Genomic DNA, 26,610 nt, shown 5'->3' on the forward strand with positions numbered 1-26,610 from the left:
TTAATGATGCTGCTGAACAGCAGCAGAGCACCTCAATTCAACACTTCACAAATCGAACAACAGAACTACCAGACTTTTCATCAGAAAAACTTCAGTAAATACCTCGTGAACATATATTGAAACATTTTAACAGCTACATAAGAAGCATTCAGAGAACTGAATCCTCAGAAAAAAATTTATAGTAATTTTCTAAATATAGGCCAGATTATCTGTCATTTACACTGGTAACAGGCTGTTAAATTTATTTGCAAATATTTATCTTAATGAAATGGATGACAGTGACCCACTTTAAGCAAAGGAACACAAAACACAGAAAATGAAGAAGAAACTAAACACACTATTTCAGTTACATTTTCTTAAACTATAATTGTGTTTCCTAGATAATAGTGCTTTTATTTACACCAGTTACCTCCCAAATGATGGTGAGCATATTTTTATCATGAGATAAACAGGGTTGCACTTACTTGTAACTTTTGTTCATCAAGTTTTCTTCTTTGCAGGCACACATCAGGACAGCGCATGCACAGGCCAGCCTCAAAAAGAACTTTCTAGCTTCTAGCAATTGAAAAGGTGCTCCTCCCCCTTGGCGTGCAAGGTATGTTTTCCCGCCAAAACCACCACATACCGTGAGGGAAGAATACCATTCTCCATTGGTTCTCCCAAACCGCCGGAAACTCAAGCCATATAAAAAAGGAGCTCACAGCGGGGCAGAGGGGAAGGAACGTGTGGCTGCACAGAAGACAACTAGACAAACAACAGTTTCAGAGAAGTGCAATGCTGTTTTCATCTTTGGTCTTCTGTGCAGTCCCACATTGGGAGCTTAACAAGTTACTCACCAATGGAGGTGGAGGTGGAGGTGAACAGGGAATGTAGAACAGCCTTTCCCAGTGCTGAATCTCAATGCGTTTTCTGAGACTGGATCCTGCCCAGAGCCCTGCCTAGTAATGGCATTGGGGAAAAGCACACAGCAGTCCATCTGTCCCAGGGATCTGAAAGGCGTCCCCAATGGAACCATGGTCATGGCCTGCCCAGACACAAAAAATGCTGGCCATATTGAGACTGGTGCCAAACAAACCCACCTGGGGGAGCCCCCAGGAATGGAAAATAGGCAGGATGTATTTGTCTAAAATAGACCACTTGTGGTGCAGTAAAGATATTCAGCTGAGCATATGCACCCTCGAGCTGTCTGTGCCTGCAACATGTATGGCTTGGAGAACCACAATGTGTTGTATTGCCCAATTTCATATTTTATCACTTCTGCACAGAGACATGTGGAAACCATGCTGCCTTATTTGTTGAGACAGAACATGGCGGTGGTGTTGCCTGTTTGCACTTGCATGATTTTGTCTCAAAGGTCTGTGAAAGAAGTGAGAGCAAAATGAATTGCCCTAAATTGTAAAATGTTAATGTGTAAGGTAGATTCTAAAGGGAACCAAGAACCCTGTACAAAAGCATTGGCACAGTGGGCTTCCCACCCCAGATGTTAAAACATGGTTGCACTTACCTGTAACTGTTGTTCATTGAGTGGTCCACTGTGCAGGCACACATTGAGACTGTGCATGCACAGGCCAGTCACGGAAAAAAAGATTTCCAAAGCTTTCTAGTGGACTAGGAGTACATCTCCTCCCTCTTGTGTTTTCTTGCCAAAACCATCACCTCCATGACCAGGAGGATGGGTGCTACCCCTAAGTTCTCTTCATGCTGCCACAAGAGACCCCAAGAAACTAAGGTTCCAGAGAGCTCACAGCAGGGCAGAAGGAAGGGATGTGTAGAAGACCACTCAAACAACAGTTACAAGCAAGTGTAACCCTGTTTTCATCATTATGGCCTCTGTGCAGTCTCACATTTGGAAACTAGCAAGTTCACTTAGTGAAGGAGGTGAGTGTGAAGCTCTCAAAAGAAGAGAACATGGAGGACAACCTACCTGTTGTTTAGCATCCCATATTAACCTAGAGTTGCTTTATAAAGGAGCAGGGACTTGTCGACAAGCATCCCAAAATGCATTCAGGAATGTAGCAAGGAAAAACAGCACTCTGGTGGAAAGAGCTATGATACATAAAGTGGCATCAAACAGTCATGCACTCAGGACAGTGAGATAGCCCCTACCAACCCACAAGGATGGGTTGCGCGAGGAGGCTGACCAGTCCTTCTTGGAGCCTGAAAGACCAATACAAAGCAGTGTTAGGGACCCATGAATCAAAACCCCCAAGAAAAGTCCCATTCAAGTAATGTAAGACGTACACAGATGTTTGGCATCAAAAACAAGTGTAAGGATAGTATTGTGAGACATGAGGACTCAGAGGCAATCCCTGGGAATCCTGGCCAGGGCACCCAACAATGTAAAAATGCATGAATGGAGGGGGTTATGAGAAGTCATAGCAGGGGAGGTGGGTGGGAATGTATGCCTGCACAGAAGACAACTCAATGAACATCAGTTACAGATAAGTGCAACGTTGTTTTCATCTTTGGTCTTCTGTGCAGCCCCACATTAGGATTATAGAAAGCTACTCACAATGGTGGTGGGAAGAGTTCTCTGCATTCTTTCAATGGAACAGCACATGCAGCACCACTTTTCCAACCAATGCTTCTTTTCTTGCATCCAGGTCCAACGCATATCATTCCACAAATGTGCCTACAGATGACCATGCTGCAACTCTGCAACTGTCCTGGATGGGAACACTTCTGAGAATGGCTGCAGAAGATGCCAGTGCTTTGGCAGAATGCGCACTTACAGCTGAAGGACATGGGACACTTGCCTCCGTGTCACAAATCTTTATTGTGGAAACCATCCAACCAGCCATTTTGAAGGGCCCAAATATGTAAAAAAAAATAAAAAATCCTTGTCCTGTTGGAATGTTTTTGTTCTGTTCAAGTAAATCAATAAAGCCCTTTTGACATCCAGACTATGCAGTTTTCTTTCCGCTTCAAAAACTGGTACAGGAAAGAAAACAGGCAAGATGATTTCTTGCATTAGATGGAATTTAGCCACTACTTGAGGGAGAAAATGCAAATGGGTCTTAACAACACTCTCTCCCCAAAAATCTTTAAGAATGGAGGTTCAATACAGAGAGCTGCTAATTCACTTAACACATCTCGCTGACGTGATTGCTACTAAGAAACATGGATAAATGGGCCAAAGAAGCTGTAGCCAAGGCCTCAAATAGTCTGAATATCAGGTGGGTTAGGACTAGCAAGAGAGACCACTGTGGGATGAGAACTGGTGGAGTTGGTTAAGCGTTAACCAGACCTTTGAGAAATCTTTTAGATAAGTTATGAAAAAATAGATTTACCCTGTACCCTAGGTTGAAAAACTGAGATCGCCGAAAAATATACTCGGATTGATGAAACAGCTAAACCCACTTTCTTTGGATGGAGTAAATAATTTAATATACGTGGGAGGGATGCTTCTCTTGAAGGAATATCTCGTGAAATCGAGCAGGCTTCAAAATGTGTCCATTTATAATTGTATGAGCACCTTGTAGCCAGCTTTCTATCCTGCATTATAATGCCATTCACCTGAACAGGTGAAGGTTTCTAAATGTCGAGAAGTAGCCGGCATTGATGATGGTTTAGCCCAAAGTTCATTAGTCATTTCTAGAAAACCTTCAAGTATCGGGAATGCCACTAAACCAGGGGAGTCTGAATAAAGATGGGATAGGATCTTGTCTTTAGGCCAGTTTGATATAGTTGATACGTCAATGTCTAATGATTTCACCATATGCAGCATTTGTTCAGTGTATAGCTTCAGACCTTCAGATGAAGATGTTGATGGGACATCCCCCACCCTCTCATCAGGAAGGGGTCTGATGTGTCTGGTGGTTCCAATGCGCTCTCATGTGGAACCGACGGATCCAAGGCCCTGGAATGAGGTCTATGCATTGGAAGCAACCAAACTGAAGATGTTAATCCTGTGCTCTAAGAATGCTCCCACACAACAGATGACTTCGATGCCAACTTGTCAGAGCCTGAGAGAGCCTTTTCCTAAAAGTGTGGCCTTGAAATGAGAGGCCTTATCACTACTCACTTTGGGAGTAAACTGTTGGCAGTGCTGGCAGGCACTGATATTATGTAAATTCCCCAAACAGATTAGGCAGAACATGTGCTCATCTGCTTCAGACATTTTGGTCCTGCACTGGGCACACTTTTCGAATATTGCCTTCTGAGCCATCGAAGTAAAATCCAAGCAGTTGGAGAGAGTGGAAAAGATCAGTAGGAAACAGCAAAGCTGTTACATGTCCTCTCAGCATGGCGGTGAAAAGAGAACTGAGGGACAATGGTGCTCTTCCCTCATGGCACACAACAGTTTCAGCAGGAAAACATCACCTCATGCGCTGAGTGGTAGGATTACCTTTTCAGTTACTGCAAGCTAGGAAGTTCTTTCTAAGGCCAGTCTGCACAGTCAAAATGTGGGACTGTACAGAGTAACAAAGATGAACCTTTCGTTTCCCAAATTAAGTACTGGGTGAGCATAGACACATTTTAAATTTTATTGTCACAGAATATATGTTTGCAGTATAAATTTCACAGATAACATTCTAAAAGCATATCTCAATAAGAGAACCATTTCTTTTTTTGGCACTGCAAGTATTTAACAATCCATGCAACTAACTATATAATTAGACAAAGGTATAAATAAATGCAAGAACTACTTCACATTCCAGTAAAAAACACTCCGGTATTCCACTGTGGACCATGACTTTAAGTAATATTTCATTTTTGAAGATACACTGTAAATGTACCCAGGAGCTTTGGCCAATTATATTTCATGGAGTATGTTAACCTAATTATTTCATACATATAAGAAAATTTCCAATGCTACAGAAGAGATAATCCATTGGGGAAACAAAAGGGACATGTGTTTGCTTAAAGTATGATGTAGCTGTATGGCACAGTGAGCAATAAATTGCCCATTTCAAAATCTGACATTCCACAAACATTGCATTGGAGAGGAAGGATGTAAGACAATCTTACCAGGTTTGAAAGTGATTAGACAGGATCTATTAGTGCAGGTTCCTTCTGGGAATATCATTATCTAAAAAATGCAAACACAAACCCTCAAATCTTCTACACATTACTTCGTACAGTACATCTTTTGGATCTCTTTAAGAAGTGTATGTTTCAAAGACAGAACACAGAATTGGATCCAGCAAGCCTTTTCACTTTATCCTGCCCAACTACTAGCCCTCTTACAGCCCACACGGATTTTGTCCATGCAGGTCCCATGATCCTCCAAGCACAGAATTTTTTGGTGGTCAAAGGGGACTCCTTCCTTTTTAACCAGGAGAAAAGCTGGTTAGATGCAGCCTATGAAGGCTGCATAAAGACATCACAAAACAAATCATAATTTGTTCATATGAATGACCCACAAATCTCCCCATTTCTTTATACTGCACTGAGCTTGAAGGCATTCTAAACCTGGACCTCCATCAAACCACAATTTCTTCTGATGTTTGAATTCAGCTACATTATAAAATTGGGGTTTGTTTCTTGCTCAAAGACCAGGAACCTAAATCAAGAATAAATGGTTTTTTTACTGGATAATCCTGAACTGCTTTACACATTTTGAAACCAATTGATTTTAATGCACTTGGAAGAGAGTAACTCTGCTTATGGTGGCACAGTTAGAATCATAGGCTGAGGTCAAGAAACAAATCTCAATTTGTTACAGTGCCTAAATTCATATGTACAACAAACTGTGATTAGACAGAGGACTGCCTAAACTAGAAAATCTTCAGCCTTGGTACCAGGGTGGGTGGGGGTGGGGGGAGATAAGCAGGCATTCAAGAAGCTCCAGCTCACCCACATCACAAATAAGTTGTGCTTTTCCTTTAAAGCTAAAAAGCTAAAAAGTTTTTAAAATTTTGACAATTAATTTTTTTTTCCAGAAAGGTCTTCAGATTACACTTGGAAACATTTTACAAAGGGAATGTGATCTACAAGAGAATGTATGGAATGTTTGTAATCTTCCAAGTATCTTTGAAGCTCTCTCATATTTAGAACTGCAGGCTTGGAAGGCCAACAGTTGCCAGAGCTGGAAAAGCAGTAAGTGTGATAAAAATGCCTTCTCCCATCTCATATGAAGAAAAACAGTTTCACTTACCTGTAACTTGTTCATCTGGTGGTCTTCTATGCAGCTACACATTGGGACTGCGCATGTGCAGGCCAGCCACGGATAAGATTAGTCAGCTTCTAGAAAAGGGAAACTAAGAGCGCCCCGCCTCCTCCCCTTCAGTCATGTAGCTTTCCCACCCAAACAGTCACATGACCAAGGGGGAGGGGCACTCTTCCCTCCAGTTCTCCCACCTGCTGCCACAGAACCAGCTCCCCTGTGTTGCGGAGAGGTCCCACAGCGGGGAAGGAGGGAGGGATGTGTGCCTGCAAGGAAGACCACCAGATGAACAACAGTTACAGGTAAGTGAAACTCTGTTTTTCATCTGCGTGGCTTCTATGCAGTCCCACATTGGGAGAGTAGCAAGCTTGCTTACCCGGATGGTGGGTGTAGGACATTCACAGATACAAGGATTGCAAGACGGCATGTCTCACTGCTGCCTCTCTGGTGGAATCCACGTGGATTGCGTAATGCTTCATGAACGTAGAAGGAGTCGACCAAGTAGCAGCTCGACAGATGTCCCTTCTTGGATGAGAAGGCAACGGAGGCAGTGTAAGCTCTAGTAGAATGTGCCCTGATCATCAGTGGGCACTCGATGAGAGCACGTTCATAAGATAACCTAATCGCTGAAGAGATCCACCTGGATAGGGTCTGGGCGGATGTTCGGTGATCCTTGCGGTGTCCTTTGAAACAAATAAACAAGTTATCGTCCACCCTAAAGTCTGTGGTTCTTTTCAGGTAAAACAATAGGGCTCTGCGGACATCTAGGGAGTGTAATGCTCTGTCCGCATTGGAGGAAGGATTTGAAAAGACAACCGGGAAGACGATGTCGTGGGAGAGGTGGAACGAGGAGACCACCTTGGGCAGGAAGGAAAGTTTGGGTTTCAAAACCACCCAGTCGTAGTGGAACTTAGTAAACGGCGGTGAATGGCAGAGGGCTGCCGGGTCACTAACTCTCCTGGCCAAAGCGATGGCAACCAGAAAGGCAGTCTTATAAGAGAGGTAAGAGCGGTCACATGTGGCCAATGGTTCGAATGGGTGTCCCATCAATTGGGATAAGACCAAGGATAGACTCCACTGTGGAATAGGTGGAGACACTGGTGGGTAAAGGTTGGTTAATCTTCGCAAAAACCTATGTGAGTGCGGGGGTGAGAACACAGAAAAAGAGTCAAGGTTAACATGGAAGGCCAAAATGGCCGCCAATGTACTTTAATTGAGGAATTGGAAAGTCCAGCATCCTTCAAACAAAGCAAATAGTCAAAAATAGATGATAGGGAACAAGTAACTGGAGATAAACACTTGTTAACAGCCCAAACAGAGAAACGCCTCCACTTAGCATCGTAGGAACATCTAGTGGAGGATTTGAGGGAATGAAGTAGCACTCGTGACACCCTTTCTGACCACTCTTCTACATTAGAATTCTCCAGGCTGTCAAGTTGATGTTGCATGGGACGGACTGGGAAACCCTGGTGAGTGGCCTGTAATTCCCCTTGGCTAGGGACATTAAGGTCGGGAACCAGGATCTCCTGGGCCAAAATGGGGCTATGAGAATACAGTTGGCCTTGTCCGTTTTGATTTTGGCTATGACCCTGTTCAGCAATGGAAAAGGTGGGAACAGATAAAAAAGGCTGCCTGACCAGATCATCTGGAACACGTCCCCCATGGAGCCTGGGCTTGCTCCTGCCCGGAAGCAGAATAGAGGACAAATGGCATTGCGGTGAGTGGCAAAGAGGTCCATGAGAGGTGTACCCCAAGTGTCAAACAGTTGGTGGAGACGGTGTGGGTTGATCGTGAGCTCGTGCATGTCGTCTGGATGACGGCTTAAGGTGTCTGCTAGGGTGTTGCTTGTGCCTGTAATGTGAATGGCGCTTAAAGTGATGTTGTGGGATACAGCCCATTCCCAGGTTGCGATGGCCTCTTTGCACCGCAAAATGGACCCTGTGCCACCCTGCTTGTTCACGTTGTACTGGGTGGTGGAGCTGTCTGTAGCGACCTGAACGATGCGGTTGTCCAGTATCCCTGCAAAGGAACAGAGAGCAAGCCTAAAAGCACGGAGCTCAAGAAGGTTTATGTGCTGGTGGACTTGTGTAGGCCAGGTACCCTGGCTCGGGAATCCAGGCAATGTGTTCCCCAGCTGAACAAGAAGGTGTCAGTAAAAACCTGAATCTGGGGAGTGGGGTTATGAAAAGGAACACCCAGAGAAAGGTTCGATTCAAGGGACCACCAATTCAGTGACTTGATCACTGTCCTTGGAATGGACAATTTTTTATATTGTGGATCAATATTAGGGTGAAAGACCCTGAGGAATCAGTTCTGCAGGGGGCGCATGCTTAAGCGTGTGAAGGCCACAACCGCAGTGGTGGAGGCCATGAGTCCCAGGAGCTTCTGAATTTTATGCACTGTTTGGAACCTGTTCTTGGAAAGTATGGCGACCATTTTCTGAATGGCTCGGATCCTCTGAATAGGAAGGTAAGCTCTACATGTGACCAAATTCAGGTGAGCACCAATGAAATCTAGGGCCTTGGAAGGGGTTAGCTGCAATTTTTTATGATTGACCTTGAGGCCCAGTTTGTCAAGAACTGACAAAACAACGGAGACCTGAATTTTTAGGTCCTTTTTTTTTTAAAAAAAAGATATTTTATTAACATTTTCAAAGAAAAACGAACAGACAAATTACATACACATACATTCACACAATTTGAACTCCTTCAAGGAGTCTATTTCATCTTACATTTCAAACTTATACATTGTTCTTATATTCTATAGTAGCAGAAAAGAGCAAGAGTCCAGTAACACCTTAAAGACTGACAAAAATATTTTCTGGGAGGGTATGAGCTTTCATGAGCCACAGCTCACTTCTTCAGATACAGCTAGAATGTGAATCCATCTGTCTTTAAGTAGAGGAGAGTGAATTCAGACAAGCATTAGTATTATTATTATCTTATATTCTATAGTTTGGTTAATAAATTCTTTCTATACTGTATAAGCTAATCCTTATGTTTAACAATCTACCATTTAACATAATTGAAATAACATTCCCATTTCTTTTGAGATTCTTCAGTCATTTTCTCTTTCATCAAGCTGGTCAGTCTGGCCATCACCGCAAATTCGTCCATCTTTTGTTGCCACTTTTCCAAATCTGGAATGTCCTCCTGTTTCCAAGATGCTGCCAGTACTAGTCTAGCCGCCGTTGTCAGATAGCCAAATATTTCTCTATGGTTTCTGTCCAAATTTTCTGGCTCAATTCCTAGCAACATAGCTTCTGGGTTCAAAGGAAATTTAATTCTTAAAACTTTTTGCATTTCTTGATGAATTTGTATCCAAAATTTCTTAACTTTCTTGCATGTCCACCACAGATGAAAATATGTTCCATCTTTGTCTTTACATTTCAAGCACCGGCAGTCATATGATTCATTCATTTTTTGATGTCCATTGGTGTGATATAACATCTAAAAAATTGCTTATACCAGCTCTCAAGTAGGTTATTACTGGCCGTGATTTTAATTGACTTGGTCCAAAGCCTTTCCCATTGCTGCAAAGTTATCTCCTGAGTTTTTAGGTCCTGTCCAGAGTGGCCTACTAACAGCCAATCATCGAGGTATGGAAATATTGTACAACCTCGCAGGGCCAAGTGTGCAACTACCATGGAGAGGCACTTAGTAAAGGTCCTGGGCACTGTAGCCAGGCCGAAGAGCAAAAATTATATTCATAGTGTTTACCGTCGCATACAAAACTCAAATTGGGTCTACAATCTGTGGATTACGATGTGAAAGTATGCAGTGCGCAAATCCAAGACAGCAAACCACATCTGTTTGTCCAGAAGAGGGAGAACTTCTGGGAGTGACAACATACAGAATTTCTTAGTTTTAAGAAACTCGTTAACCTTCCACAGATCCAGGAATGGGCGTTTGCCCCCCCTTTTTTTGTCCACTAGAAAAAATCGGGAATAATACCCGTGATCCCAGTCTTCAGGGGGAACTTCCCGGATAGCACCTTTGGTCAAGAGGTCTTGTACCTCTTGTAATAATTGGGCGGGAACCGTTGCAGGAATGGGTGCCGGGAGGTAAAAAGGAGGAAAAGTTTTAAACTATAAAGTACCCATTTTTTATTATCTTAAGGACCCAACCATCATCAGTAACTGAGCACCAAACATCATAGAAAGCAGACAACCAGTCTGTGAAACACTGATCAACATCTAGTCATGCCTGTTTAGGATTAGCAGAATGCACGGGAGATTCCCTTGGACCTTTCCTGGGCCTGGGCCTGCCCGAAAACTTCCTGTCCTGCTGGACATTAGAGAAGGAAGGCCGGAAATGTGTTTGTTGCTGCTGGTAAGCACCCTGGTAGTGATAGGGCTGGGACTGCTGGGTAGACTGTTTACCAAAGTACAGTAGTTTGAAAGCTGCTACTGTGGGGGCGATACCCAGGGATTTAGCATTCGACCTATTCTTTTTGAGTCAGTCGAGAAAGGCATCGGTTTGATCGCTAAACAGCGAGATGCCCTCAAAGGGCAAATCCTCAATGTGGGACAGTGTATCGTAGGGGAGGTCGGATTGCCTAAGCCATGCATGCCTATGAAGAACTATAGAGGCGGCCATGGACTTGCTGGATGAATCTGCGACATGGCAGTTAGCTGCTGTCTGGCGAGGGTCATGCCCTCGTTCTGAATGGCCTTGGCTGAAGGCCGCTGATCTTCAGGTAGGATACTGATTTGACGGGAAATCCTATCCCACAAGGAGTACTGGTATCTGGCCATGACGGCGAGAAAACTGGATATATGGAGACCTATGGCACTGAAAGTATATACCTTACACCCTAGGGCATCTAATTTGCAGCCCTCCCAGTCTTGGGGAGACGAATGCATACCTGACCTATATTTACCTGGTAGGGCTTCCACAACTACCGAGTTAGGGGGAGGATGCTGATATAAGAATTCTCCACCCTCACGGCAGATTTTATAAAGGTTCTCCACTCGCTTAGAAGAGGAAGGGAAGGAAGCGGGTTTAGCCCAACTGGCATGAACCACATCTAGAATGCTCTTAATGATGGGAAGATCAACTGGACCAGCCTCTGGGGAGTGTAGGATATCCATAATGGAATCGACTGGACCTGTATCAGTGGAATGGAAACCAATATTTAGCGCTTTGGCCATACGGATTAATTTTTCAGCATAAAGCAAACATCCCCCATAGGGGAAACTGGCTCAGTGTTCCCAACAGTGTCCTCCGGTGAGGGTTGCAAAGTGCGAGATTCAGAGTCAGAATCTTGTGTCGCAGCCGCTTCAGACTCTGAATGGACAACGTCCCTTGGGATAGGAGGAGATATGGAACGGGGGTCTTGCCTAGGGATTTGATGGTCCCGGGAAGCCCCTTGGTGTTGGGAGACCTCATCTTGTTGATGGTGATGGCAATGAGATGGACGATGGCGAGAATTTTCTAGCCCCTGGAGTGCGAAGAATGTCGGTGACGATGATGACAAGGTGATCAGCTCCTACGACCGCGTTGGTGGTGCCTGTGGCAGGATCTTGAAGAAGATGAATGGCTACGTCGAGAACCAAATACCCATCTATTGCATCGGGAGCTGGATGAGGAGGTGGAAGTCAAGGAGGAAGATGCCGAATAAGTGGACCAGCGTTGAGGAACGGACGGGCGGTGGGAGTTCGACCGGCACCAAGAGGAAGACCAGTGTCGAGAATGGGATCGACGTCAAAGAACGGACTGGTGGTGGGAGTTTGACCAGCGTCAAAAACCAGAACGGCGCTGAGAATCGGAGATAGCCTGCGAGCCAGATTGATGCCGAGAGACTTGAGTGATCGCTGGAGGCAGAGTGGCGCCGAGAGCCTGAGCAGAGCTCAACTTGCAGGACTGGTGCCTCGACGTCAAGACCCTTCTTTGCCGAGGTTGGAGGGTTCAGAGTGGCAAGGACATCCACCGAAGCCGACTCTTTCCGAGCCTCATCGATCACCGGTGGCTTTTCAGGGGTCGGAAGACAGCGAGGAGGGGTCACATCTTGGTAGAACTGAAGAATGTGCTGCTTGAAGAGCTGGCGCTCGTCCTGGGCTCCGCTCTGAACATGGACCGAGAGAGTAGCCAGGGTTTTGTGAGGAGGCGAGTCCTCGAGTACAATCGGCGGCATAGGCTGCCGCTGAGATCCTTCAACCTTGATACGAGGGGACCGGCGTCAAGGGGACCCCGAAGGAGATTGGCGCCAAGATGAATCCGGTGAAAGGCGAGAATGAGCCTCCGGAGCAAGAAATTCAGCCGGCTTAATTATGTCAGATTTTGCCACTTTCCCAGGGACCCAAGTAGAGGAAGAAGAAGAGGATTTATCCCGCCTGGACGTACCTCCATTGCCTTGCTGAGATTCCTTATGAGAAAACCTTTCCAGCAGGCTCCAAAGATTTTTATTCCGTTGTTATGGTCTCCAAAGGATGTTTAGATGAACCCTCTCCTGGGTCTGGACGAAGAGACTCTTCATAGAGGTGCGACTTGAGGTGAGAAGTATGAACCTTCAAGGCCCTAGAAGTCAGCTTTGCATAGAATTTGCAGGAGGAAGGAATATGGCCTTCCCCCAAGCACAGGAGACAATCCAAACGGGCATCATTTTTTGCCATATTAGTGCCACATGTGCGACAATTTTTAAAGAGAGGAACCTTTTTAGACTCCATGACAAGCAAAAACAAAGGAGAAGCAGAAGACACATTCTCTCACCGTGGCAGCAGAAAGAGAACTGGAGGGAAGAGCGCCCCTCCCCCTTGGCCATGTGGCTGTTTGGGTGGGAATGCTACATGACTCAAGGGGATGAGGAGGGGCGCTCTTAGTTTCCCTTTTCTAGAAGCTGACTAATCTTATCCGTGGCTGGCCTGCACATGCGCAGTCCCAATGTGGGACTGCATAGAAGCCACGCAGATGAACAATAATTTTCTCCTTTAAGACCTAAATGTACTCATGAAACAAGTGCTGATCTGCCTCCCCAATCACTATTTTTTCATTTAATGTACCCTGTTTTCTGGATCAGGGACTGCATCACTTCTCAAGTTCTATGTTACATACCACACATATTGTTATTGCTCAATAATGAGCAGTATTTTAATTGCCAAACTTAGTAATAACAATATTCTTCAATCAACACAATACACTTTTGCCCAAATTTTTAGTGAAGATATAACTGGGACAAAGAATGGAACGTAGACGACGTTTTTGTTTGTATTACATTCAGATATTAATTGAAACCAGATTATTCTAAAGGTGCATGTTATACAACTGAAATCTTTAACACAATTGTATTATTTTACATTTAAAATACAATTTTATTCATCCTGTAAATTAAAGGCTTTTCTAACCCAGATGCCACTTAGCTATAAGCTCAGGTGACAGAAAGATGAGAACTGCATCTTTGTCAGTGTCGAGGCCAGGACTGTGGGCAGACCAAGATAACGAGGGGTTGGTAAGCTGAGCACCAGGAGATCTACTGTAATGAGGAATACGTTATGGGTCAGACCCATGGATTAATCCTCTCCACTGCTGAGGGACTTTATCTTGTTGTCCTGCTGCTCCTCTCAGCATGTGTGCAAAGACGGGCAGGAGGCATGGCACTCTTGCTCTTTATTTACGCACGCTGTACTTACAAAACACAGCACAAGAAAGTATGGCAACTTTTACAGAGGCTCAGGATGTGTATCTCCAAGACCCACAAGTCGTAAAAGGGGGGGATGACGGTAAAGTTTATCTTGTGTGTATTCAAAACATCTGGCTGGCTGCTATTAAAAACAAAACAGTAGGCTAAAATGTCTAAATACATAAAAAATCAGCTGCAACTTTGTTCTAAAAGTATTTTTAATGCTATATCCAAAACCTAAGGGGAAAGAAATCTATTTCTGAACACAAATGCCATTCTCAGGAGGAACAGGTATTATTGTAACAATTAATACTGTTAAATCACAGAGCAGTCTACCTGTGGCCATTTGCCATTTGACTGAGCACGACGTCTTATTTCCTCAACAGTTTTTCTTCGGGAATCCTGATCTGATCGAGATACAAATACAGGTCGAATGTATTTGATCAGAGCTGGAACGAAACACAGATGTCTTAAATATATCCTTTTATTACTGTTTACCGTAGCCCAACAGATACATGGCATTCTTGTACAGACAAAGAAATAAGCAACATTGGTTCTTGTAGGTTATCCGGGCTGTGTAACTGTGGTCTTGGAATTTTCTTTCCTGACGTTTCGCCAGCAACTGTGGCAGGCATCTTCAGAGTAGTAACACTGAAGGACAGTGTCTCTCTGTCCTTCAGTGTTACTACTCTGAAGATGCCTGCCACAGTTGCTGGCGAAACGTCAGGAAAGAAAATTCCAAGACCACGGTTACACAGCCCGGATAACCTACAAGAACCAATGAACTCTGACCGTGAAAGCCTTCGACAATAAATAAGCAACAGTTTGTTTATAAAACAAAATTCAGAGCGGAATATGGTAGACCCTTCATCCTTCTTCTAAGTGGAAAAAACATCAACAGTAATCAATGTTAAAAAATTCATTAAAAACACAAACTATTATTGACAAATGTGTGTGTGTGTGTGTGTGTGTGTGTGTGTGTGTGTGTGTATATATATATATATATATATATATATATATATATATATATATATATATATATATATATATATATATATATATATATATAATTAAAACTGACAGGGTAATTATAAATACATATTACAATAGACTTATTCCCCTACCCCCTTCTTTTTCCTTCAATTGGCTCACTTAGTTGAGCTTTTGGTAACTGGTTTCATTATTTGTTCTGAATGGGACTGTAGAGATGGAAGTTTAACATTGCAGGTATAAACTGAAACATTTTTAAACATATTTTATTAACAGATATAGATACAGGTATATAGATACAGGTATAACAGATATAGATACAGGTATATAGATGCAAAAGGAAAGTCCGAAGCTGTTCGACGCACAAAATAGGAACATGGAATGTGAGAAGCATGAATCAGGGTAAACTTGAAATTGTTAAACAAGAAATGGAACGTATGGACATTTCAGTCCTGGGAATAAGTGAATTAAAGTGGACTGGATTAGGACATTTTCAATCAGAAAATTACAAAGTGTTTTATTCAGGGAATGACAAAAAGAGAAGAAACGGAGTTGCTTTAATAGTGAGGCAAGATGTAGCAAAGGCAGTCAGGAGCTATAATGCAAAATCTGACCGAATAATATCAATCAGACTTCAGGGAAAGCCTATCAACATAAGCATCCTTCAAGTTTATGCCCCAACTACAGATGCTGATGAGGAAGAAATTGAAAGTTTTTATGCCAGTGTTCAGGAAGAAATTGATCACACACCTAAACAAGATATGCTGATAATCATAGGTGATTGGAACGCAAAAGTAGGAAACAAAGCAGAATCAAATGTTGTTGGCAGATTTGGGCTAGGAGCACAGAATGAAGCAGGAGAACGCCTCGTAGAATTCTGTGAAGACAACAATCTGTTCATTGCAAACACATGTTTCAGGCAACCAAATAGACGATTGTATACATGGACATCACCAGACGGCCAGTATAGAAATCAAATAGATTATATAATTGGAAGCAGAAGATGGAGAAGCTCTATTCTCTCGGCCAAAACAAGACCAGGAGCCGACTGCGGTACAGATCATGAACTGGTAATATCGAAAATCAAGATAAAGCTTAAGAAAAACACCAAAACATTCATAGCACCAAAATACAATCTAAGCAATATTCCGGAAGAGTTTAAAGACCATGTAAGGAACAGATTTGCATTACTAAGTTCAAGTGAATGTAAACCTGAAGAACTATGGGTGGAAACTAGAGATATTATCAAGGAAGAATGTGCAAAGACTATTCCTGTAGCCAAAAGAAAAGAAAAACCTCGATGGATGTCTGAGGAAACTCTTAAAATTGCCAGAGATAGACGAGAAGCAAAAGTAGAAGGTGACAGAAATAGAATCAAAAGTCTAAGTGCAACGTTCCAGCGACTAGCACGTAGAGACAAAGAGACCTATTATAATAACCAGTGTAAAGAAATAGAAGAGAACAACAAAAAAGGAAGAACAAGAGATCTGTTCCACAAGATCCAAGAAATCAAAGGGAAATTTAAAGCACGGTTAGGCATGCTGAAAGATCAGCATGGAAATACATTAACTGAACAGGACAAAATAAAGAAAAGGTGGGAACAATACACTGAAGAACTATACAGAAGAGATGAAAGGATAAAAGATTCTTTCCAAAAAGAATCTTTTGAAGAAGAACCTACAGTTTTAGAAAGTGAAGTGAAAGCTGCATTGAGAGCAATCGGGAGAAACAAATCACCAGGAGCAGATGGGATATCAATAGAGCTATTTCAAGCCACAGAAACGGAGTCCATCAAAATCTTGACAAGAATATGCCAACAGATATGGAAAACAAAACAATGGCCCACAGACTGGAAACGATCCATTTACATTCCAATTCCCAAGAAAGGAGACATCAAAGATTGCAACAACTATCGGACCATTGCATTAATTTCTCACGCAAGTAAAGTGATGCTCAAAATCTTACAGCAAAGGCTGTTACCATATATGGAACGAGAAATGCCTGATGTTCAAGCTGGTTTCAGAAAAGGAAGAGGCACTAGAGATCATATTGCAAATATACGCTGGTTACTGGAGCGTACGAGAGAATTTCAGAAGAAAATCAGCTTGTGTTTCATAGATTACAGCAAAGCTTTTGACTGTGTGGATCATGAAAAGCTATGGCTGGTTTTAAAGGAAATGGATGTTCCACTACATCTGATTGTTTTGATGCGCAACCTGTACTCTGGACAAGAGGCCACAGTTAGAACAGAATATGGAGAAACGGAATGGTTTCCAATTGGCAAAGGTGTCAGACAAGGATGTATTTTATCTCCCTATCTCTTCAATCTATATGCAGAACATATAATTAGGAAAGCAGGATTAGATTTAGATGAAGGTGGAGTGAAAATTGGAGGGAGGAACATTAATAATTTGAGATATGCTGATGACACTACATTATTGGCAGAAAATAGTGAAGATTTGAAACAACTACTGCTGAAAGTTAAAAGAGAAAGTGCCAAAGCAGGACTGCAGCTGAACATCAAGAAAACAAAAGTAATGACTACAGGAGAATTACACAACTTAAGGTTGACAATGAGGAAATTGAAATTGTTCAAGACTTTCTATTCCTTGGCTCCATCATCAACCAAAAGGGAGACTGCAGCCAAGAAATTAGAAGGAGATTGAGACTGGGAAGGGCAGCCATGAAGGAGCTAGAAAAGATTTTGAAGTGTAAGGATGTGACTCTGGCCACCAAGACTAGATTAATACATGCCATCGTATTCCCTATTACTATGTATGGGTGTGAAAGCTGGACAATGAAGAAAGATGATAGGAAGAAAATAGATTCCTTTGAAATGTGGTGTTGGAGGAAAGTGTTGCGGATTCCGTGGACTGCCAAAAAAACAAATCAGTGGGTTATAGATCAAATCAAGCCTGAACTGACCCTAGAAGCTAAAATGACTAAACTGAGGCTGTCGTATTTTGGTCACGTCATGAGACGACAAGAGTCACTGGAAAAGACCGTCATGATAGGAAAAGTTGAGGGCAGCAGGAAAAGAGGAAGACCCAACAAGAGATGGATTGACTCAATAAAGGAAGCCACAGCCTTCAATTTGCAAGATCTGAGCAAGGCTGTCAAAGATAGGACATTTTGGAGGACTTTCATTCATAGGGTTGCCATGAGTCGGAAGCGACTTGACGGCACTTAACACACACACACCTATCTGTATCTGAACACAAACATTTTTAAAAGAAGCACAAGACCACCTTTTTCTGAGATGCATCCATATGAACAGTACAGTAAAATATAGAAGTAATGCAATTTTATACTTTTGCTACTGCACCATAGGATCAGTGCATCTTTCCTGTACTTATATGAATCCTGTGGATGGCCTGTATACAGCCATGCAACCATGAAGACTTAAGGGCACATAATTTCAGAGGGCAGCCACACTGTCTGCAGTAGATCAGTTAGATTCAAGTACAGGAGCGCCTTAGAGACCAACAAGGATTATAGGGGTATAAGCTTTCGAGAGTCAAAGCTCCCTTTGTCAGACTGAAAAGCAGCATGGTGTGGTGGTTAAGAGTGGCAGACTTTAATCTGGAGAACCGGGTTTGATTCCCCACTCCTCCACATGAAGCCAGCTGGGTGACCTTGGTCTAGTCACAGTTCTCTCTGAACTCTCTCAGCCCTACAGGGCTTGTCAGAGTAACAAGTTGCCCATAATAATCTGACAGAGACAGCTTACAGGTAGCTGTCAGATCAGAGGCATCTAGGATGATGGAAGAGGCAGCAATAGCCTTGCAGGTTCTAGGGTGAACTGCAACTAACCGGTTTGAAGCAGTAGGATGATGTAATACTGTGGCCAGGTCTGCAGGTGGCCTTATTGGTTTCAGGTGGAGTTCTGTATATAAGCCTATGTAACTGTAACTCTGTGTTGGGAAGTTTGGTGGAGAGAAGTGTACGTGACGGTTTGTCTTTTATCTGTGCACTGTAAATTAAACAACACTGTTTTCTATAAAGCAAGGAGTTCTGGTGGTGTGTCCTGGATAACTGCTAATCCGCCTGCTTCCACGTCAGGGTTATGGGCCCAGATTCGCTATACTGCGCAGGTTACGTGTAGTGGTAGCACAATTAAGTTTCCAGGACGTCCAGAGGCTTTTGGAACAGTGAGTGATTGAGTGGAGAGATGGCTCAATCTGCAATCCCAGTGGAGAAGCTCAACGCCGAAAACTACAGCATTTGGTCGGTGAGAATTGGGCATTACCTTAAGAGAGAAGGTTTATGGGATGTTGTGCTGCAAACCCCCACTGATGATGATAATGAAGGGCAAGAGAAAGATAAGAAGGCGCTTGCCAATATAATTTTGACTGTGGGGGATAGCCAGCTTCTATATGTTGCCAGCAAAACATTTGCAAAGGATGCGTGGGCGTCTTTGCAAGCCATTTATAGCAGAGACTCGGCTGGAACAATACTTGCACTAATGAGGAGGCTGTACAGGACTAATAAATCACCTCACATGCCTGACTCGGAGCATTTGATAACTCTGGCAGAATTGTTTCAGCAGCTAGAGTTGAGAGGAAAGAATGTCTCAGACGAGGATAAAGTATACATCATGCTGGGTTCCTTGGATGCAAGCTTTGATGTATTGGTGGCCTCTCTGGAATGCATGGCTGTGGAGCAGCTTACGTGTGATTATGTTACCGGCAAAATCCTGGAAGACGAGGAGCGTCGGCAGGAGGGACGGCTTTAGAGGACAACAGCCCAGCTGAGAATGAGTCACCCCATGATGGAAAGAGCAGCATCTCGTCCATCTTCGGAGATCTCATCCCAGGAGTTTAACAACCCAGATTTTCATCCCTGGCAGCGAGGTAATTTACAGTCAACGCTGATGACCTCAGCCCAGTGGCGGATTCAGCCTGTAAGTGGGAGTGAAGTCTACTCTGTGCAGAAGTCGGTGAAGCAAGGTTGTGGAACGGACCGGAGGAGTGACATCTTCAATCAAGAAGGGGAGGACTGTGTGCTCTTTGTAAGGAAATTTATTCCTGTGACAGCACTCAGCACCTCAGAAGGGATTGCCCCCAATTAAAGAAGAAGACGGCTAAGAAACAATTCCAGACTGCCACACACACAGCTGTGATGCTGGCAGAGACTAATAAGGTTGAGGACTTATGGCTGGTTGATAGCGAGGCTAGCAAGAATTTTGTTAAAGATAGCTCCTTACTGTCAAGCATAAAGCAGTCTTCTAGAACGCATGTCAGCCTGGCAGACAGGAAACGTTTAGAGGTCCAGTGTGAGGGCAGCCTAATCTTTCCAGAATTAAGCCATACGTTCCAGAATGTGCTCTGCATACCTCTCCTGGAAAATAATTTGCTGAGCGTATCTGTCTTAACTAGGTGTGCCGGCGTAGGCCAAGGGCTGGGCGGTGCCCGCAGTCCTCAGACGTGCGGGGGGGTATCTAGCCCCTTTCGGAGCAGGCAACAAAGATTCTGTTATCTCTCAAGGTTAGTATTCAGAAGCGTCGTCAAAACAGGCAGGAGTCAACGGCCGGAAAGATCAATCATAGCAGTAGCAAGAAGACAGGAAAATTGCACGGTTGCTTCCGCAAAGTGAAAGTGTGCCTGCACTGCCTTTATCAGTCAGTGCACTTCCAAGCTAGGCTTCATCCTGCAACGACTCAGCACCAGTTCTCTGTCTGCTTAGGCTTTCCAGGCGAGCACTCCTTCGCCTACCCTGCAAAACTATACGCTGGCGAGTCCTGATATGCCTATCAGGTTCAGGTGAGCTTGGAGGGCTGCCATTCTCAGCTTCCACTGCAGGAGTTGGGGGATGAGTAGCTTCTGTCTGCCGTTGTTCCATCTCTCTGCCTAGCTGTGGTTCCTGCTGAGTTGTTTCAGGCTCCTGTACTACTGACTGCAATGGAGGTACTGAAGGCCCAGAGGCAACCTGTTCCTCCACTTCAGCTTCAGAGTCCTCTGGGTCCTCAGCTCCGAAGGCAGGGCCCATGACACTAGGGCTGGTTTTTCTGTGCAGTTTAAAGGAAACTCCTGCCAGATAAGCAGAGAGGGAGACACGCTGTTGCAAGGGCACTTAAAGCAGGATGTTTATGTTGTGCGCAGAGGGGCTGGGGAAGCCACAAGCACAGTGGGAACTTTAAACAAATATCCTCATTCAGATTGTGTGCATTTATTACACCGGCGTTTAGGCCACTCCTCATTTTCAACAATACAGAAAACCCTGAGCTTGCTAGGGGAAAATGAGGTGAGGCTAAACAAACGTAATAATTTCCTTGATTGTACTGTATGTAAATCAGTAAAGAGCAGAAGGTGTCCAGTGGTCAAAGTCAGCCAGAGGGTGACAGACAGACCCTTACAAATTTTCCATTTAGATATCTGTGGCCCCTTCCAAGCGAGTGTGTCGGGGAACAGACGGGCTCTGGTTCTGGTTGACAACAACATGAGGTTTGGCTGGGTTTATCTGCTCAAGCACAAGAGTGAAGCTTGTAAGACAATCAAGTACTGGGTAAACAGAGTGGAAAGGCAGCTAGGTTTGCCAGTTGCCAATCTCCAGTCGGATAGTGGCGGAGAGTTCTTGTCAAATGAGTTAGCCCAGTGGTTAGAGAGCAAAGGGATTCAGCACAGATTTGCTAACACTTGTGTCCCCCAGGAAAATGGAGTTGCAGAGAGACGGATAGGATATTTAAAATCCATGATGCAATCTCTGTTGGAGGACGCTAATCTAAAGCCTAGGTTCTGGGCGGAGGCAAGTAAGGTTTCTAATTACCTCATCAAAAGGTTGTGGACTTCAAGCATTGACAACATCCCCTATACGGTTTTATATAAAAGGAATCCACCCTTGAAGCATTTGAGAGTGTTTGGTGCCAAGGCTTGGGTGGATATACCTTTAAAGCATAGGAGGGGAGGCAAAAAGTCCAAACCACTTTTGTTCCTTGGGTATCAGAATGCTGCAAAATCCTACCGTTTTGCTGATACTTACAATAGGATAACAATGAGCCGTTCTGCTAATTTTGGAGAGTCAATCAACTGGGCAAGGTTGCACGGCTCAGATAAGGTGCCTGACATATCATCTCTTCCAATTAATGAGCAGCTGGAAGCCAGAGATAACAGTGGTTCTCCAGCAAGGGCTACAAGAAGGGAGAGTGTAAGGTCTGAAACATCAGAAGGTTCTCCAAGAAGGGAGAGTGTAAAGTCTGACACTTCAGAAGGAGAGAGTTCTGAAGAGACTGAGGTCAGGAGGTCTGAACGCAGCATCAAAGGTGTGCCGCCTAAAAGGTTTGGTTGTGATTGTGTCAATAATGTGTCAGCGGTAGAGCCAGCTTGCTATGAAGAGGTACTTTCTCTGGAGAGGAGAGAGAGAAACTTATGGCTAAAGGCGATGCAGGAGGAAATGAATGCATTGAAGGAATATAATGTTTTCACTCCTGCTCAACTTCCAAAGAGTCAATCTGTGATAGGTTGCCGGTGGGTCTTTAAGTTGAAACAGCTGGCTGATGGCACAGTAAAACGTAAAGCAAGGATAGTTTGCAAGGGGTTTGCCCAACGCAAATATCTGCATTATGATCTGACCTTCAGTCCTACTGTTCGTGCTGACACAATTAAGACCGCCCTGGCTGTGGCAGGGTTGAAGGGTGTAGAGGTGTATCACTATGATGTGCAAACAGCCTATTTGAACGCACCTTTGAAAGAACAAATCTTTATGCAGCAAATTCCTAGCTTTGAGTTGAAGCAGGAAACATGGTCCTGAGACTAAACAAGGTGTTGTACGGTTTACATCAGTCAGCAAGGGAGTGGAATCATTGCCTGATTGAAGCCATAAAACAATTAGGATTCAAACAGAGCGTGTCAGATTCGTGTTTGTTTTCTAAATGCTCAGGACAGAAGGAGGTCTTTGTAATGTCGTATGTTGATGACTCATGTCTGATGGCTAATAATAAAGGTGACATAGAACAGTTTGAAAAGCAATTAGGAGAACGCTTTAAACTGAAATGTCTAGGCAAAATCAGTAATTACCTAGGAGTAAAAATAAGCAGAGATGAAGATGGGATGTTTTCTTTGTCTCAGCCTGACAAGATACAACAGCTACTTGAGAAGTTTAATATGGTAGATGCAAATGTTGTGGATTCTCCTATGGTAACAGGATATGTGAGTGGTGAAACAGAAGCACAGGCAGAATGTGACAAAACTATGTATCAGTCTCTGCTGTATCTCACAACGTGGTCTAGACCAGACATTCATCAGGCTGTGCATTGCCTGAGTAAAAAATGTGTGTCACCAACAGTAACTGATTGGAAGGCAGCAAAGAGGGTGCTAAGATACCTGAAAGGATCTATCCACAGAAAGCTGTGCCTGAGAGTTTGTGACAGGGAGCTGGTTGCCTATTCTGATGCATCATGGGCGGATCAGGGAAAAGCAAGGTCTACCACAGGGTATGCGCTGTATTTGGGCAGAGCTCTTATTCACTGGAAATCAGTTACTCAATCATTTGTTGCAATGAGTACTTGTGAAGCTGAGTACAGTGCAATTAATGAGACAATAATACAGTTGGAATGGTTCATGTATTTGTTAAAAGAACTGAATGTAACTGTACCTGTACCTGTAAAGATATATACTGACAATGCTGCAGCGATGCAATTGGGAAACGAGCAATGTTTCAGAAGCAAAAGCAGACATATCTGGATTAGATATCAGAATGTGGCGGATGCTATAAACAGAAATCGAGTATATATTGAAAAGTGTGCAGGTGAAGAAAACATAGCTGATCTGTTTACTAAGACAGTAGATAGTAACAGATTTCAACAGTTGGTAAAATTATTATGACAACTTGAGAAGGAGTGTCAGAGTAACAAGTTGCCCATAATAATCTGACAGACAGCTGACAGGTAGCTGTCAGATCAGAGGCATCTAGGATGATGGAAGAGGCAGCAATAGCCTTGCAGGTTCTAGGGTGAACTGCAACTAACCGGTTTGAAGCAGGATGATGATGTAATACTGTGGCCAGGTCTGCAGGTGGCCTTATTGGTTTCAGGTGGAGTTCTGTATATAAGCCTATGTAACTGTAACTCTGTGTTGGGAAGTTTGGTGGAGAGAAGTGTACGTGACAGTTTGTCTTTTATCTGTGCACTGTAAATTAAACAACACTGTTTTCTATAAAACAAGGAGTTCTGGTGGTGTGTCCTGGATAACTGCTAATCTGCCTGCTTCCACGTCAGTCTGTTGTGGAGAGAGGAAGGGAAGGAGATTGTAAATCGGTTTGAGTCTCCATAAAAAGGTAGAGAAAATCAACATATAAAAACCAACTCTTCTTCTTATACTCCAAAACTCTTGTTGGTCTCTAAGGTGAGACTGGACTTGAATCTAAGGGCACATAAGTTCTCTTAAGAGAAAAAGATCACCTTCTTACTGCAACCCACTACCCGCCCCCTCCATTTTGTCTGTGGAGGGTCAGAGAACCCTTGGAACAGCATATGAGGAAATGGGGGTCTGGAAACAACTGCAACAGGCGTGAAATTAAGGAATGTAAATGTTTGTGAAACTGGGGATGGGCTGTTGAAAGGGTATATTCTACAAATATTTTGTATCGTAACAATTTCATTATACAAAGTATCATACCACAAAAACAATCTAGTGAAATAGGCTGTAATATTTCAAGCTCTCTACCACCTCCATTAGGGAAACATAATGTCTTCTCTTGCCTGTCCTTTTTCTTGAGTAATCTGGAGCTATTTCCTCTGCAGGGACCTTTCCTATAGAGCACCTGTGGCTTGAGCATAGCAAGACTGAATGGTACAGTTCGATTTGTCAGAGAACTGGAGCAAAATTTCTACCATTATTTAATATGCCTGAACGTATTCCACCAAACCCTGTGCATACACAGGAGTCTACTGGAGGTCAGAGAAGCTACCAGCAGTTTTTCTGAGAGAGAAAGACATGACAGAATTTGAGAAAGCACTAGCTGTCACTTCCTACCAGTTTCTCCACAGCTTGCCAGTGCACAGATAATATGAATACTTGCTGTTTCTTTATGGCACATGAAATATAACTTTGAACTGCTCTTCAGCTTTTTGGCCATCTGGAGAACTATATCACACACAAAGTCAAACATACCTGTGTGCACCTTATAACCCTGATCACCTAATCTTCTCCCTTGCTACTTGTTGATAGAAATTTTTGCAGAAGAGCTTCTAAAATTAAGCTTAACTGTATAACTTTTGTTATAATAAATTCTAGCATGTTTACTCTCTTTACACTACCACATTTTTCTGTCTTAGGAAAATGGATAGCAGAATGGTTGAAAGGTGTCCAAATTAAACGTCAATTGCTGCATTTGTCCTTGAATTCAACACTGATATTCAAAGTGCAAAACAGAGCAAGTGTTCTACTCCTTGTCTACAGAGATGAATTTGCTCCAGTCAGATGAAAGTTGTGATGTTTCATGTAAATTTCAAGGACAACATGTGATTTAAGATAGGAGATGGGCTTTACTAGCACGATGGGGGGCAGGGAGGCAACATTACAGACATTCACAAATATTATGGAGAGCCAGTATGGTGCTGTGGCTAGAGTGCTGAACTATGATTTGGGAGACCCATGTTTGAATCCCTGCTCTACTGTGGAAGCTTGCTGGGTGACCCTGAGCCAGTCACACACAGTTTGCCAGCGTGGTGTAGTGTTTAAGAGCAGTGGACTCTGATCTGAGGAACCGGGTTTGATTCTCCACTCCTCCACATGAGCAATGGACGGTAATCTGGTGAACTGGGTTGGTTTTCCCACTCCTACACATAAAGCCAGCTGGGTGACCTTGGGCTAGTCACAGTTCTATTAAGAGCTCTCTAAGCCCCACCTATCTCACAGGGTATCTGTCATGGGAGGGGAAGGGAAGGTAATTGTAAGCTGGTTTGATTCTGCCTTAAATGGTAGAGAAAGTCAGCATATAAAAACCAACTTCTTCTTCTTAGCTTAACCTACCTCAAAGGGTTGTCGTGAAGGTAAAATGAGAATAATGTTAAGTTGCTTTAGGTCCCCCCATTGTGGAGAAAGGTGAGGTATAAATGATGTAAATAAGAAAATAATAAATTGATACTGAAGGAAATTTCTCAGGCCTCTGTGGATGAGAGAACTTGACCTTCCGCTCCCCAATATAGGAGATGTGTGCTGGTAAATGGGGATTCCCTACTGAAAAAGATAGAGGCTAAAATGTGCCGACCAGACTTGTCATTTCAAGAGGTATGCCGTCTACCAGGTGCATGCATCCAGGTTGTGATAGAAAGGCTAGAAAGACTCATCAAGCCCATAGATTATTATCCTTTTATGATGATACATGCGGGAACAAATGATACTGCCTGGTACAGCCCAGAACATAGATAGTTTATTTGCGGCCCTTGGCCAGATAAAACAAGATACATGGACTAAAATGGCCTTACCCACAAAGGTTTACAGTCTGAATCTTAAGTCACTTAAAAAAATAAAAATAATAAAATAAATAACATCCAAGTTACATCTGCCATTTGGACTAAGAGACTACTCTGTGCCAATGAATTTTCATTGCAGCCGTACAAAATTTTGCTACCTGAGAGGTGATTGAGGGATTATCTCCTTGTAGGAGCTTTTCTATCTTTTCTCTTCCCTGTCGGGTCCCATTCTCAGTATGAGGGGCTCAATAAACTTAGAACAGGGTATAGTGTAAAAGTTACAGTTCAGGAGAACATGTTCAGTGGTTTCTAAATCCCCGGATTTGCAGGGGCATAGTCTCTCTGCCCTGGGTATCTTCTTGAATTTCCCCTCTAACATAGCAGAGGGTAAGGCTGCGCACCTAGCCAAGGTAAAAGCCCTTCTTTATTTGTTTATCTCTAAGTAACGGAGATAGGCTGCCAGTGCAAGGATAAATTTGGAGGG

The 26,610-nt window shown here is 43.4% G+C and overlaps 1 protein-coding gene across 1 annotated transcript in view; it reads right to left on the reverse strand.

Annotated features, from left to right (window-relative positions):
• Positions 1-26,610, reverse strand: part of LPCAT1 (lysophosphatidylcholine acyltransferase 1) — a 114,946-nt gene that overhangs the window by 36,674 nt on the left and 51,662 nt on the right. Inside the window, exons 4-5 of the mRNA XM_056862597.1 lie at positions 14,063-14,175; positions 4,972-5,032 (exon numbers count right to left, since the gene is read on the reverse strand). Coding sequence (XP_056718575.1) covers positions 4,972-5,032; positions 14,063-14,175 — 174 coding nt within the window. The remainder of the gene's footprint in view (positions 1-4,971; positions 5,033-14,062; positions 14,176-26,610) is intronic.

The sequence above is a fragment of the Euleptes europaea genome, chromosome 17 (genome assembly GCF_029931775.1).
Source record: "Euleptes europaea isolate rEulEur1 chromosome 17, rEulEur1.hap1, whole genome shotgun sequence".
NCBI lineage: Eukaryota > Metazoa > Chordata > Lepidosauria > Squamata > Sphaerodactylidae > Euleptes > Euleptes europaea.